The following is a 14,916-nucleotide window of genomic DNA, read 5'->3' as shown; positions in this document are numbered from 1 at the left end:
ATTTTGCAAAATTGCAGGTAATCATCATAAAAACTGTATTTTATAATTGATTAATGTATTGTTGATACAGTTTGATCATCAATGAAATTCATCAAAACTTATTATTGATCAGCAAGTACTTTTACTGATAATATATTTAGTTAAAACAAAACCTACTCCTGTCTCATGTGAAAACACAACCACTCATCCACTATTCTAACAACCCCAACATATCTTAAGAAAATGTGAAAATAGTATAGTCTAATATGTATAGGTTATTGAACTTGTAAATATTTACATATGAAGGACGATTTAAGTTTTCAATGTAGTTTGTGTCTTAAAACTCTTGTCAGGCTAGGTTCTTATTTAACTTTTTATGGAATTTTTCAAAATTGTGGGAGAGGACAACAATATTTGCAACGAGTAATCCTTACAATTCAAGCTTATCGAGCTTGTTGTTAAGCTATTTAGTTATTAAACAAACGTAAAATTTGGTACAATGTCACCCCTTGGCTCAAAGTCACCCCATTTTAATTATTTTTATGCAATCTAGTCTTCCTAGACTTAAAATTGCCTAATGTAGGAGATTTAAAAAATATTTAGATATAAACTTGTAAATAATGTACTTAAGTCACTTAACTACGACTTAATTCGGTTAAGTCAGTTCCGTAAATCGTTTTATATCATTTTGCTACATGTAAGTACAATTTAAAACCATGATCAGTAACGTTTCAGAGTTTAGGCATTGAAACTTTGAAGTTTTCCTATGCATTTTACATGTGATTTCCTTAATTTCAACTAAAATTACTAAAACTGACCGTATTCGAAATTTCTGCCGGCAAATATTTTGAAACTTGGCCCAGAGGTGCAGAATGGTCCCAGAAACCATGTCCAATCATTGGTTTGGGTGGAAATTTTTTCTTCATAATAACGGTCTGTGGGGGACCCGTGAAAGACCTTTCAAATGAGCCTAAAACATCAATGATCTGACAACCCTATTAAAAGTTATTGGCACTTAAGTGTTATTTATACACTTTTTAGAGGTTTGATTTCAGATATTGTGATAAAAATATTGTCTGAATCTTCCATGCGAACTATCGTTGGATAGGTTTTTTTTATCAGACCTTGCCGATGAGCCAGAAATATTGATGGTCTGCGAACCATATAAAAAGAAATGAGTAATATAGTTGATTTGTTAAACATGTTAAGGGGGAATGTTGTTATTTTTACTGAATGTATTGACTTTATAAATATGAGGAAGGCACCAACCACCTAAAGGTGGATTAAGTTACGTTTTTAACTGAAAAAACAAGTTTGAATCGTTTCTCATTACCAAAGCTTTTTAGACGATTAAAAAAGTAAACAACACCGGTTAAGCTAAAACTGAAAAAGTGATGTTTAGATCATTTTGTGTGCTCTGTAAAATATTTTTTTTAATGTTGGTCTTATTAGTGAAAATTTAAAGCAGTTTTCCTATTTCAAAACACTAGTATTTTGAAAAAAGCGTAGGCAAATTTCAATGCACGAATTTGCATTTAAAAGCGGTGTATGCACTTCGGAAGGAATCGGTCAAGAAAAATTTCAAATGGGCAGCAGCGGCAGCGAAAGCAAGCCAGAGAGGGTGAATAAGAGCCAAAAAAAACGCTCCCTTTCCTTTGTTCTGCTGTTCGTAAAGCTGAGGGGGGGCGACATAAACTTTGAAAAATATTTGCAACGGCCTAAAATGTAAAAATAATTCCTATTTCAAAGAAGCTCGAAATATGACCATCATTTTTGGCTGATTGTGATTTACATCCAAATTAAAATAACATATAGTTGTAAATTTTTGTAGTCTGGAAGGTATTACTTAAACTCCTTTATACAATGTTCCACACTTTAATGCTGTATTCATTTTGAGAAGCTCTTTTAGAACTCCTTGAACTTTCTGCCACTCGAGCAAAAAATAAAAAAATAAATTTTCAAAAACACTTCGGTAGAAATATTCATATAATTGATTTTAACGCACCCAAATCATATTGTTTTATAATTTAAACCAAATTATCTAGTTATTTATAGTTCTACTTTATAATTTGGCACCCATTCTGTTGCAAATACCAAATGAGAATTTTATAACTGACATGAAAATTTTGTAGTATCATCGATTTCGGCGCCCCCCAAGGGCTGGCGCCCTTGGCGGTCGCCAACTGCGCCAACCCCTAGGTACGGCGCTGGTTGTAGGTATTGTTGAGGACTTTTGAGAAAAAAATCAATGTTAATACATGAAACATTCGTGAAATGGGCGTTGTTTGCGCACATAAGAACGTCTGTTGATCCTGTCGCACTTTCTTTCCCGGTAAATACAAATTTAAACACTCAGATTACAGATAACAAAACTGGTTACAACAAAACGACTTTATTCGCGTCAACTTGGCTCTATTTTGCAGTAAATTAACTGTTCTGACCTGCTCTGAGGTCTGTCAGGGAATGGGACTGTTCTGAGGTGGTTTTCCTACAAGAAAATGTACGGTCAGGACAAGTTCACTGACCTTTTCGTCCTGTGTGTGTTCTGTTATTTACAAATATGTGTGTGTTTACATGTAACGTAGAGTGCAAAAACTAGACAACATAAACTGTGGCAAAAACTACACGAAAACAGTACAGTACAGAAGTTTCTGACTAGAATCATCGTCTTGTGTGTAAACAGGCGTAATATTCAATGTTTGGCCCTTTTAAAATGTTAGTCTTGATTTAAAAATTTTCAAAATATTTTTATCGAAAAGATCGGAAAATTTCACGAATGTTTCATATATCTGGAGTTTTTTTTTTGAAAAGGACCAATAAACCAAATTTTCAGTTTTTGCTTTTTGGGTGTTTTTTAATACCCCTGACTCAAGGCGGTTCTAAAAACACCCAAAAAGCAAAAACTGGAAATTTGGTATATTGGACCTTTTCAAAAAAAACTCCAGATATTAACATTGAAAATCGGACCATTAATTGCTCAGATATCGTCATTAGAAAAAGGTGGGTTGTTTTGGTGAGATTTAGAAAACTTTAATTTTCGTGTTTCTTTTTCTTAAAGCGGCTCTATCTCAGCAACCCGAGGTCCAATCTTCAACGTCTCTTAGACAATTTTATAACAAATTTTCTGAACTTTTTAAAAAAAAATTTTTTAGAAATGGTCACTCATGGTCACTATTTTTAAAAATTGAAAAACTGCAAATATTTCGCTAAAATCAAACTTTCGGTGGCTATATCTTGAAAACGGAGCCCTAAATCAAAAAATCTGTAAAGTACTTTTCGATTGCAAATTCAATTTTGCATTAAAAAATAATGTCAAACTTGTTTTAGCATGAAACTTCGATTTTTTTTCAAAAATCACTATTTTTTCAAAAATTCATAACTCGGCGGCAGATTTTTTGACCATGTTTCTCTATGGCTCAAAAGTTGCGGATTTTTGTCCCCTAAAACATATCAAAAAATCTCGAAAATCAAAAAATTCGTATTTTGGGAAATTGAGTTTTTGTAAAAAAAATGTTGATAAAAAAATCTGCAAATTTTTTTTCCGTGTACCTATTTTTTTCCTCAAAAGTCCTCAACAATACCTACAACTTTGCCGAAGACACCAAATTGATCAGAAAATTCACTCAAAAGTTACAGCTGTTTGGATATTTACATACCATTTTTGTATGGACAGCAGCCAAAATTGTATGGAGACTTGTATGGGTGAACCAATGACGCAAAATAGCTTATTTGGTCATAGGGAAGGCCCCCACAAAGTTTGAGTCAAATAAAAAAATACAAAAAATAAAAATGGTCGAAATCGGCCGATTTCGTAAAGAGTTGCTCAGTCTGTCGTATATAAATTGCCAAAAACCATCTTCACAAGAATTGGATATAGGACAATGGTCAATATGGAGATATGGTCAATATGGAATCGATTCCCACGTGGGATATATCGGTTTTTGAAAATTTAGACGTTTAGACCACTTTTCAAAAAAACAGTTTTAGTAAATGATTTATGTATTTTTATAGGATAGACCATCCTGCATTTTTCGTCAGTCTTTTTGTAAAATCTTAGGCTATTTCCTCAAGAATGTTGAATGAAACAAATCGCGACATCACCTTAAAATTTATCTTTTAAATTTAATACTCAATAGAAGTGGCGTGTATTTTTATTTCAGTGTATTTTTTCAGGAAGCTCGTCCAACTTCTTACAAGTTTATCTTTGACTACTTTTTGATCCGATGCAACGGCTTCAAGATACAGTAATTTTTAAATTACAAAATACTAAAATATTGAAATAACTTACGCCCTTTTCAAATGTTATTTTTGAGTATAATTGGCTCCAAAAATGGCTTCTATAGGCCTATGATAACAAAGTTTCATTGAAATTGGAGAGGGTCTAGAAAAAAGTACCTAAACAATTCCAGCTCAAATCAGGAATTTTTCTGGTATTTTTTTACCCAATGAAACTTTGTAGACATGTTATTCTGAGCTTATATAATCCATTCGTGTGTGTATGGAGCCAGTTGCACTCGATAACGACATTTGAGAAGGGTGTAAGTGTTTTAACTGTTTTTTTATTTCGTAATTTAAATTTTCCTGTAACTCGAAGCCGTTGCATCGCATCAAAAAGTGGTCATAGACAAAAATGTAGGAAATTTGACGGGCTTTTTGAAAAAAATCACTGAAAGAAAAAACACGCCACATTCTAAAAAGAGGTTTGGGTGCTCTCCCGCCATTTGGACTTCTAGGTTCGAGCAGAAACTTGCTATAGAGACCACAAAAAAACCTGTGGGTCGCTAAGGTGGATGGTTTGTTGTTGGTCATCCATCCATACAAAAAGAATGTCAAAAAAAATACTCATTTTTTTTTTTTGGAGTGACATCCAGTATCTTTGGAAACGAACCTGATTTTCAATCATGAAAATCTGAGATTTTTTAATTTCAGTTTCTAAAAAGTATAAATGGATGAAAATTAACATTTTAACATTGACTCAGAAACATGAATTTGATAAAATTTTGCGTGCCGAAATAAAATTTTTGCAATTCCGTCGTGAAACTACTTACTTTTCCTGTCATTCTTGAACGACGAAACTGCCTACTTTTCTGTACCAAAAATAACAGAATCGAATAGTAACCCATTTCAAAACAAATGCTGAAAAGTTCTACTTTTCAGCACTTAAATGGATGCTGAAAAGTTGAACTTTTCAGCACTTGTAAGGGAAAGTCATACTTTTCAAAAAAAATTTGATTTGAACGATTCATTGACTCAATACATGGACATTTGTCCTATAATTCTGTCCAAAGGGTGTTTTTCGGAAATGCAAAAAACGTTGTATGGATCTCGTTGCAAAACTTGATTTTTCATCACTCGTCGTATTTATCTAACTCGGTAAACCTCGTTAGATAAATGTACGACTCGTGCTGAAAAAATCCTCTTTTTGCAACTTGTTGCATAAACTACTATTACACCCAAAAAAAAACTTAAAGAAAAAGTGTCTATTTCATGTGTTAAACTGCCTTACCCAAGCCGTCTACAGACTCAGATGGTAGTCCTAGATGTCTCCTACAAGCTCTGAGTCGAATCGAGTTAATATCTGGATGGAACATTTTTTTATTTGATAAGATTGAACCTATTAGGTTGTTTCACACTTCATTTTATTGCATTTTTTGAGCCCTTTCAGTTGATGTTTGACCTTGAAAATTTAATATATTTTTTCTTTAGTTGATCTTTTTTAAGATTATCGACGCCAGATTAGAGAGGTCGATGCGAGATGAATATTAGGGTGTAGAAACAAAACGATTTTCCAGCACAGTAATGTTTCAGTTTATTTTGGTGTCCTAAACAACTGCCCAAATTTTGGGCACGATTGATTCAGTATGGAAAAAACCCACTTTATTGGATTTTAATATTTTGAAAACCTACGTTTCACGCGATATTAAACCAGGATTAACATTCGGATGCTCTGGAATGTGCTCCACAACTTTCCAGAGGCGAGTAAGGTGCTAACTTGCTCCTAAAAAAAGATTCAGCGTGTTGAAATGAAAGATGATCTAAAACGTGTTTTATTTGTGTGTGTGTGTGTGTGTTTTTTTTTTCAATAGATCGCAAAAATTATTAATGTGTTAAAAAGAAAATAGTCCTTTTACGGGTAAATCTCTTTGAAAATGCAAATTTTCAACCAAATGAGCAACTATTTTTTACCTGGCTAGACCATCTTTCTTGTTTAATTCCTAAAAATCTTAACATTTCTAGCCAACACTGATTCCCTATTAGGTATTAGGAGAAAGCGAAACAACGAAGAACTGATCTGTTTTTTTTTTTTATTTTAGGCTGGTACAAATATTTTTTAAGTTTTTGTCACCCCCCCCCCCCCCCCCTTCAAAATTGGCCCGAAAAATCAGGGGGCAAAAAAAAAATTTTTACAATAAACTTCAAAATTTTAATGAAAATTCAAGTGCAACCAGCTGAAATCAAATTAAAATACATTCTTCTGCGTTTAAAATCATTTTTAGCATGTTTGGGTTTATTAAAAAATCTTAAATTTTTTTGAAAATTTTCGATGCAAAATCTTTTTTTTCGATACAATTTTTATTTTTGTCAGATCTTAGATTTTTTGAAAACTAGAGATTGCAAAACAACTGAACTAGTGTAAAATGTATTTTAAAACACTTTTTTCATTTAAATGTGAAGACTATGGCTTGTTATTTAAATTTTTATATTTTTTTTTTTTTTGCCCCCCCCCCCCCTTGACCTCGGCCAGGGCCGAGGGACAAAAACTTTTTTAAATATTTGCATCGGCCTTAGTTAAAAATAATAAAAATATATTAAATATATATTTTTTTAGATTTTAGATACATGTTATATAAGACAAAAAAGGCTTCCGATATAAAAAAAAAGTTGTTTTTCCAAAAATTACGACCAAACATTCAGAAGTTTTAATGAAGTGCATATCATCAACCAAACTCTAGTATAAAGTGACCAATCCAGCATATTCAGGTTATCTCATGGAACAATCATTTACTTCTTTCTAATATAAACTAATATAACTCCGTCAACGACACATTTTTGTCCAATGTCCAAAGCCTCGATGCCGGGGGGTTTGCATCACAAACAACACAGCTTTTTCGGTTAAACTCTTCAAAGTAAATACCAATTTACACCTACTTATCATCATCACCCCCAAAAGTTTAGTTGATCTACACGGTGTGTTTAAAAATCGTTTAATTTTGTAATGTTGAGATTATGGATTTGATTTTGAATATGAGATTCTTTAAAAAAGGGACATGATTGTTTAAACTTGTCAAACCTTCAACCCCACCGTGTCTCAGAATAGATACCACGCAAGATATATCCGCGCGCGCTGCCGTCGCAAGCGCGAGTTTCGATCAACTCCTTCAGTCTTGATTCGCGGCTTGCCGCGTGCTGAAGAGTGTTTTTGGTTTCGTTTCGTTTCTCCAAACCCCACGATGAGTGGTATCATAACTTTAAAGAGCTTCAAAGGCAAACTCTTCACGCAAAAGCTGTTTTGCCATGCTACCGATTTCAGCGCCGGAACGCGGCGTGACCATTGCGTTGAGAAGTTTCGCGTTTTGCTGCTGCGACATCACCAGCGAGGCCGTCGAAGATCTTGGACGGCCGTCAACGATGGTGGCCGATCATCATCGTGGCGCCAATTGGGGTGGAGAAAATCGGTGAAAATCGACTGCCGGATTTACAACGGTCTGGTTGAGCTGGTTCGGTACGATGGTCAGAAGTTGGCGGTGGGCTGGATTTGCTGGGAGTATCGTACTAGAGAATTGGTTGTTGTGTTTGGGGAGAGCTACCCGTGCTACAAGTGGCACCGACGAAAGCATCCACTTCATAACTCACCACTAACTTCTTATCAGTGGTCGTTGCGGCCTGATAACACCTCTTCGGGCGGATGTATTTGTATGTTCACGGTGTACCTGATGGTCATAGATAAAAGTTACCAGCATTGAACTTGGTTTTGTTGTGTTCTTCCCCTCTCTCGCACAGGTCAAATGCTGATGAATTGGTTGGCCTCAACGCTGCAGTCCACGAACGTGACGGTCAACGAGCAGGAGCTAAACACGGTGATGCTCCAGTACTGCACCAACCTGATGGTGGCCGGAGTGATCAAGCAGATCCCGGACAAGCTGGCGCCGCTTCAGGAGACGTTCAGGGTAAGTCCTTCCCCGTAAGCTTCTCATTGTTCAAAGTCATTCGGCGGATCTTTAGCCACCCTCGCCATCAAATCTTCCGTTTTTGGGTGACTTAAACTCGCAAGTCTCGCCGAGTCTAGCCACTTTTTGGAGTTTCTCCGTTTGTCTGGCTCGGCTAACTGGATGCAGTTGTTGGCGCGAACAAAGTTCACGATCAACCCACGCGCTCTTGAAGGCAGGCAGACAGGCAGTGCTTGCTATGATCGAATTATTTCATTTCTTGCGCCATCATCAACGGCGCGTCGTTTTGTCGCCGCGGGTACGAGAAGTGTGATCATGATCTGTGTTGCCCCGGTGACTTCAACAAATAATGTGTTTTGTTGGGAGATTAGGCGGGTTTCAAGGGCGAATGTGGCACTTTTGAGGGGTGGTTTCTTGGTTCGGCTAGTTTGGAACTAATCCTAATGTGATTAATTAGGATTTGTAATACCTAGCATCTTTATTTCCTTCTTTTTTATGAAAATCCTACATATTTTGAAAATTTGAATTTCTTACACACTCAAAAATCAAATATCCTCTTTGAAAAAAGTACAAGAAAATATCAAAGTGGCTTTTTATGGAATTTAAAAAACAGTGAATTTGTGATATGTCAAAAAGGTGCATGTTATGTTACAGACATGACCAATATGGCAAGGACATTGTTAAAAACTCAAATCATAAGAAAATCGCTATTTCTTAATGAATTTTTCAATCAATGCAATGTTTCAAGACTTAAAATATTCTCAATTCCATTCCCCAGCCCAATCTCATGTACCAGTGGACGCACACGGAGATCCCATCCCCAGCACCACTAACACCGGGCCGCCTAGAACCTCACGTCGTGTGGCCACACGCCCCTCCAGCCGCAACGACCAGATCTTCAGCGCCACCTGCCCCCACCGCAGCCGCTTCCCCTTCGGAAGTTCCCCCAGACCTTAACCTTGGCGATCCCAAAATGACCATCCGAACAAGCACTCCAAAGGCAGCCGCAGCCTCCAAGGACAAGGTTGTTCTGGACGAGCTGAAGAACAAAGTTGGCAAGTGTGTGTCGTTGAGTGACGTGCGAAGACTAATCCGGACATTTATCAGTGAGCCGGACAATTGTGCCGGAAACGGTTCGGCGGATTCCTCCATGTGCTTGAACAGCTCCGTGCTAAACGAAACCGACGTGACGCTGTACCAGTTGAACCAGAACCGGGAGCCTGTGGTATTGGAAGAACCGAAGACACCTCCGAGGGCACCTCCGGTGGTCACCGTGGAGCCGGCTATGCCACGTATTACCGATCAGCTTGCCCCAGTGTGTGATGCCAACGTGATTAACGCCAGCTTAGCTAACCGTACTGATATCCCAAGTGATCGCGTTGTGTTGCCGGAAGTTAACCCTAGTGAAAATAACCGGACTAACGGCACCACTGCAACCATGTTTAATAACAACCTTAACGAAACCGAAACCACGATATTTGTCTGCCAAAAGTGTTGCCAGAAATCGGTGGCCACCGGCGAGCAAAGTTCCTGCACGGAGTTGGGTGCCTCCCTCCAAAACGGTACTTCCGGTCCAACTCCCAACGTTTCCACGCAGGAAACCCAAACCGAACCGGAACCCGAAACCAAACCGAGTATCCCCGCTGTCACTGCCCCGCCGCCCCCACCTCCACCCCTTCCTCCACCTCCCCCTCCCCCACCGCCACCATCAATGTCGCTTCCGGGAAAACCTCCAGCCTGCCCTCCCATGCCCCCGCCCCCGCCCATGCCAATGGCGAACGGAGCCATACCTCCGCCCCCTCCTCCCTTTATGCCACCACCACCACCTCCAGCACCACTCCTCAACAGCAACAGTGCCGGCGGCGCCGGAAGTGTTCCGCCGCCACCGCCGCCCGGTGTTCCCGCGGGACCAGGTAAATTACCGTCAAACGCTAGTGGCCCAAGCCAAGCCGCCGGCCACGGGTCCTCGGCAGGTCCTCCACCACCATTACCATTACCCATACCAACGCCCGGAGGATGGTATCAGACCAATAGTAAGCAAAAAAAAAACATCCAAATCGTTTGTTCAACCTCTCGGAATACACACGTAGAAAGCTCTTTCAGTTTTTTTTTTGTTTCACACTTGTATTTCTCTTCCAATGCTTACCGCTGTCTGTATAGTTTTGTATAGTATTTTATTATATATTTTTTAAACAGCGAAATATTAATTACCCCTTTCACAATATAAAACTTTTTTTTCCGACTTGTGAACAATAATCAGTTTTGAAAACATTTTTAAAAGCAAACAACAATGTCTTCCCGTCAATTTGAACCATTCGCTCCAAAATCCACAAGTCTTGGTCTTGAATTCAAACCGAAGACCTTTGGATTGTGAGTCCTACAGCTAACTAGCGACTTCACCAAAGCAGGCTGGATCTCGTAAAATACTAAAGTTCTAAAATTCTAAAAAAAAAAACAAATTATGATTCTTAAATTCTAAAATTCTAAAACTCCAAAATTCTGAAATTCTAAAATTCTAAAATTCTAAAAAAAACAAATTATGATTCTTAAATTATAAAATTCTCAAATTCCAAAATTCTAAAATTCTAAAATTCTAAAATTCTAAAATTCTAAAATTCTAAAATTCTAAAATTCTAAAATTCTAAAATTCTAAAATTCTAAAATTCTAAAATTCTAAAATTCTAAAATTCTAAAATTCTAAAATTCTAAAATTCTAAAATTCTAAAATTCTAAAATTCTAAAATTCTAAAATTCTAAAATTCTAAAATTCTAAAATTCTAAAATTCTAAAATTCCAAAATTCTAAAATTCTAATATTCTAAAATTCTAAGATTCTAAAATTCTGGAGTTTTTTTTTTTTTTTTGAAAAGGACCAATAAACCAAATTTTCATTTTTTGCTTTTTGGGTGTTGTTCAATACCCCTGACTCAAGGCGGTTCTAAAAACACTCAAAAAGCAAAAACTGGAAATTTGGTTTATTGGACCTTTTCAAAAAAAACTCCAGAATTCTACAATTCAGATTCTAAAATTCTTAAATTCTACAAAATATTTTCAAAAGAGCTCAAATATAACAAAAATTAGTTGTTTCAGATAATGAAACTTCCGTTTTCAGTGAAATATTGAAGTTAAAAAAAAACTTTGAAAAACCATATTTGTAACGACATTCTAGAAAGTTCGTTTATTGTTTTGAAAATTTAATAATAATAATTTTATATCTGACTGCAGGTAAAAATATTGTCAGCACGAAATATTTTATCCTGAATATTTTGCTAAACTTTAAATTAGTTTTTTGCATTCTGATCGAAACAAAACTATATAAATAAATGTCAAGAGAAATCTCAAATGAGCAGTAGCAGTAGAGGACCATTCACAAACCATGCGGACACTATTTTTTTAATTCATGAATTCTAGAGTAAATTTTCAAACTACTTTCCTATTTCCAATGTGTTTTGCGATTAAATTGATGAATCTGCTGTGTAAATTGAGATTTTTGTCCGTGAAAAAGGGTTATGTAACAGACTTCCCATCTTGGAACATAGGAATTGTTTTTATAATCTTATAATGTAGTATAATAATTTTCTAGTAGAACTCTTTTCTATGGTGTTCGGCACAAAAAAAAACTCTAACCGATCAAGTACCTTTTCTATGTAAATAGTAGAATAGTCGACCCCAGCAAAAAACCTTTTATCACCCACATAATCACCTTCTCACCCTCTGTTCGAGTGTCTTAGAAATGCTTCCCACGTCCTGTGACCTCGAGATCATCACTTTCGCTAACCACAATTCCTACCTCTCAACTCTCAGCACTTCGCAAAACCGCCGTAAATCCCCCGAAATCCATGAAACCCCTCTACTGGACCCGAATAGTAGCGCCAAAGGTCCTCACTCCAGTTACGGAGACGGATTCTGCAATGCCCACTGTTGGCGAAAGCCCGCCGGAAGAATCCAAACCCGAGCTGTGGCAAGAACTGGAGGAGACCAACCTGGACAATTTGGACGAGTTTACTGAGCTGTTCTCGAGGCAGGTGGTTATTCCAAAGGTCAAGGAAAAGGTCGAAAAGCCGGAGAAGACGATCAAGGTGCTGGACAGCAAACGATCGCAGAACGTCGGGATCTTCGCCAAGAGTTTGCACGTGGACTTTAACGAGATCGTGTTTGCGATTTATCACTGCGACACGTCGGTGGTGAGCTTGGAGGCTCTCCAGAAGATCATGGAGATCAAGGCGACCGACGAGGAGCTCGCCCAGATTAAGGATTGTGCCGAGGGAAACATTCCGCTCGATCCACCCGAGCAGTTCCTGCTGAGGATTTCGAATATTTCTTCGTTTTCGGAACGGATATCCTGCATTGTGTTCCAGGCGGAGTTTGACGAGCATTACATCTCCGTCACCCGGAAGCTCGAAACGGTCAAGAATACCTGCGAGTTTCTGATCGACAACGAACAGCTCAAGCATCTGTTTTCGATTATTTTAACGCTCGGGAACTACATGAACGGTGGCAACCGGACACGTGGCCAAGCGGACGGGTTCGGGCTGGAAATCCTCGGAAAATTGAAGGATGTCAAATCGAAGGACAATAACATTACGCTGCTGCACTTTATCATCAAAACGTACATCAGCCAGTGTCGGAAGAATGGCTGCGTTCCGTTCGAAGTGGATCTTCCGGTGCCCGATCCGGGCGATCTGGATCGCGCCGTTGTGGTGGACTTTGATGACTGCCGGGCTCAGCTGAACATGCTAAAGTCGAAAACTGACGGTGAGTTGTGGCGCCATCTATATTTTCAAACTAACAACATGCAAATGTTTTGTGCAAGCTTGTATGCAACCCTCTTCCATTGCTTTCCAGAATGTCGACGCATCACCGAGAAGGTGATTTCCGAGTCCGCCGAGAGTAACATCCAGCCGTTTAAGGAAAAAATGGACACGTTCATCGAGGTTGCGACCAAGCGCATCGAGAAGCAGTACCGGAAGCTGGACGAGTGCCGGGAAATCTTCACCAAAACGATGATCTTCTACAAGTTTACGCCCAAAACGGGCACGCTCGAGGAGTGCAAACCGGAGCAGTTCTTCGAGCTGTGGACGTCCTTTTCGCACGACTTCAAGAGCATCTTCAAGAAGGAGATCCTTCAACTGCACAACGAACTGTGAGACTGACCCTTCCTGCAAATTGTTTCCAAATTTAAACATCTAATTTCCTCTTCTCAGACACAAAAAGGCGAAACCCCAACGACCGCCGCCCAGTGTATCGAAGCAGACGACGCAGGGAAAACTAAAGGCTGGTTCCTTGAAAGAGCGTTTGAAACGGCTCAGCAGCAAAAGTTAGGTCGTTTTTTTATCAGTGTGACCACGTTGTCGTGGGGCAGAGAAGAAAATAAATGTTAGTTTCGAGAAAAAAATACGCTTACTCATCGCACTCATCCAGGCCGACATCATCGTTTGTAATTTTTTATTTAAAAATCGACCCATCATCACTTAAGTTTGGTAAGAATGATCTTTTCTTTGTGGAAATGAATGTTTATAGTGGCAATCGTTAAGCTAGCTGCGCTGAAAATCAATAAGTAAAACCTATTTATGAAACGTTTATATTTACTACTCAGAACTATTTATAAACCAATGAAGCATATAATATGATAGATTACATTAGAGAGAAGCATAAAAGACGTATTTTATTATGAATCTACGCACTGATTGACCATATCTAAGAAGAACTTGTGTACCAATATATATGCAAGCTTGCTGAAAACAGCAGTAGATAGTGAAAGACTAAAGTTTTCATCAAATAAAAAACTAAAAGATCAACAAAAAACAATATTTCGCTTTGATTTATTATTATATCCTATTATTACCTATCATTTTTTGAATTTCATTTCTGTTACGGACTTCAATGTAGAGAGCCAACTCACGCTATATCTGCATGAACTCATTGTTTCGGTTTTGGCTGTATTACAATAAAATCCGATTAACCATCGATTTATGTGTACCATGTGTGTAAGCATTAGCTTCCAAAAGAACATCTTCATTCGTACCGGTTACGGAACATTGTGAGGTTTTCTTTCTCAATCGATCCCAATAGCAGCTCCTGATCATGTTACACCTTCAACCGAACTATTGCGGGCAGCAGACGGTTCTTCAAAAACTAACAAACGACAGCTTGTACGTTTTAGATTCTCCCTCTCTGAGCCTTGATTGAAAGAGATTCGAACTCAGGGTTTTTTACTTGTTTTCAATCCCAGTTCATTCAGTGATTTGAGAGATTTTGCTCTGTTCAGTTTGTTATTGTAACAAGGTGTTCTCTTACGTACACTCAGCCATAAAACCTCTTACTAGCTATAAGTTTACCGTATAGATTTTTTTTTCCATACGCTATCCATATTCATTATATAGGAAAATGAATTGATTTTTTGCCTTCCTCACAGGCTATAAAATCACTCGAAAAATTAACTTCTCAATTAGACTTCCTAGACCCACCTTCATGTATACCTATCGACTCAGAATCAAATTCTGAGCAAATGTCTGTGTGTGTGGTGGGATGTTGATAAAAAAATTGTCACTCGATTATCTCGACATTGGATGAACCAATTTCGTCCCTTTTGGCGTCATTCGATCCGTTTTGGGGCTTTTAAAAATTATGCAGTTTAGTTAAGTACTTCAAAAGTTATGCTAAAAAAACGATTTTAACAAAAGTCCGAAAGATTGTAAAAAGGGTGGTTTTTGCAAGAAAACCCGTCATGCTATACATTTTCAGAAATGTTTTTAAAAAACCTTTTCAAC

At 37.7% G+C, this 14,916-nt stretch overlaps 1 protein-coding gene across 2 annotated transcripts in view; it reads left to right on the top strand.

The window, feature by feature from the left end:
• LOC6034164 (protein cappuccino) overlaps nt 1-13,954 on the top strand; it is a 35,259-nt gene extending 21,305 nt beyond the window's left edge. The window contains exons 5-9 of one of the 2 annotated variants that reach the window (XM_038252709.1): nt 7,981-8,147; nt 8,926-10,060; nt 11,951-12,901; nt 12,992-13,289; nt 13,351-13,954. In XM_038252709.1, coding sequence (XP_038108637.1) covers nt 7,981-8,147; nt 8,926-10,060; nt 11,951-12,901; nt 12,992-13,289; nt 13,351-13,468 — 2,669 coding nt within the window. In that variant the 3' untranslated portion in view covers nt 13,469-13,954. Of the gene's footprint in view, nt 1-7,980; nt 8,148-8,925; nt 10,181-11,950; nt 12,902-12,991; nt 13,290-13,350 lie in introns of both variants that reach the window. The other variant, XM_038252708.1, reaches the window with a different exon arrangement.
• Nucleotides 13,955-14,916: the final 962 nt, after the last annotated feature.

The sequence above is a fragment of the Culex quinquefasciatus genome, chromosome 2 (genome assembly GCF_015732765.1).
Source record: "Culex quinquefasciatus strain JHB chromosome 2, VPISU_Cqui_1.0_pri_paternal, whole genome shotgun sequence".
Classification (NCBI taxonomy): domain Eukaryota; kingdom Metazoa; phylum Arthropoda; class Insecta; order Diptera; family Culicidae; genus Culex; species Culex quinquefasciatus.
Note: the sequence above shows the minus strand (reverse complement) of the source record. Positions and strands in the feature narration are given on the sequence as shown.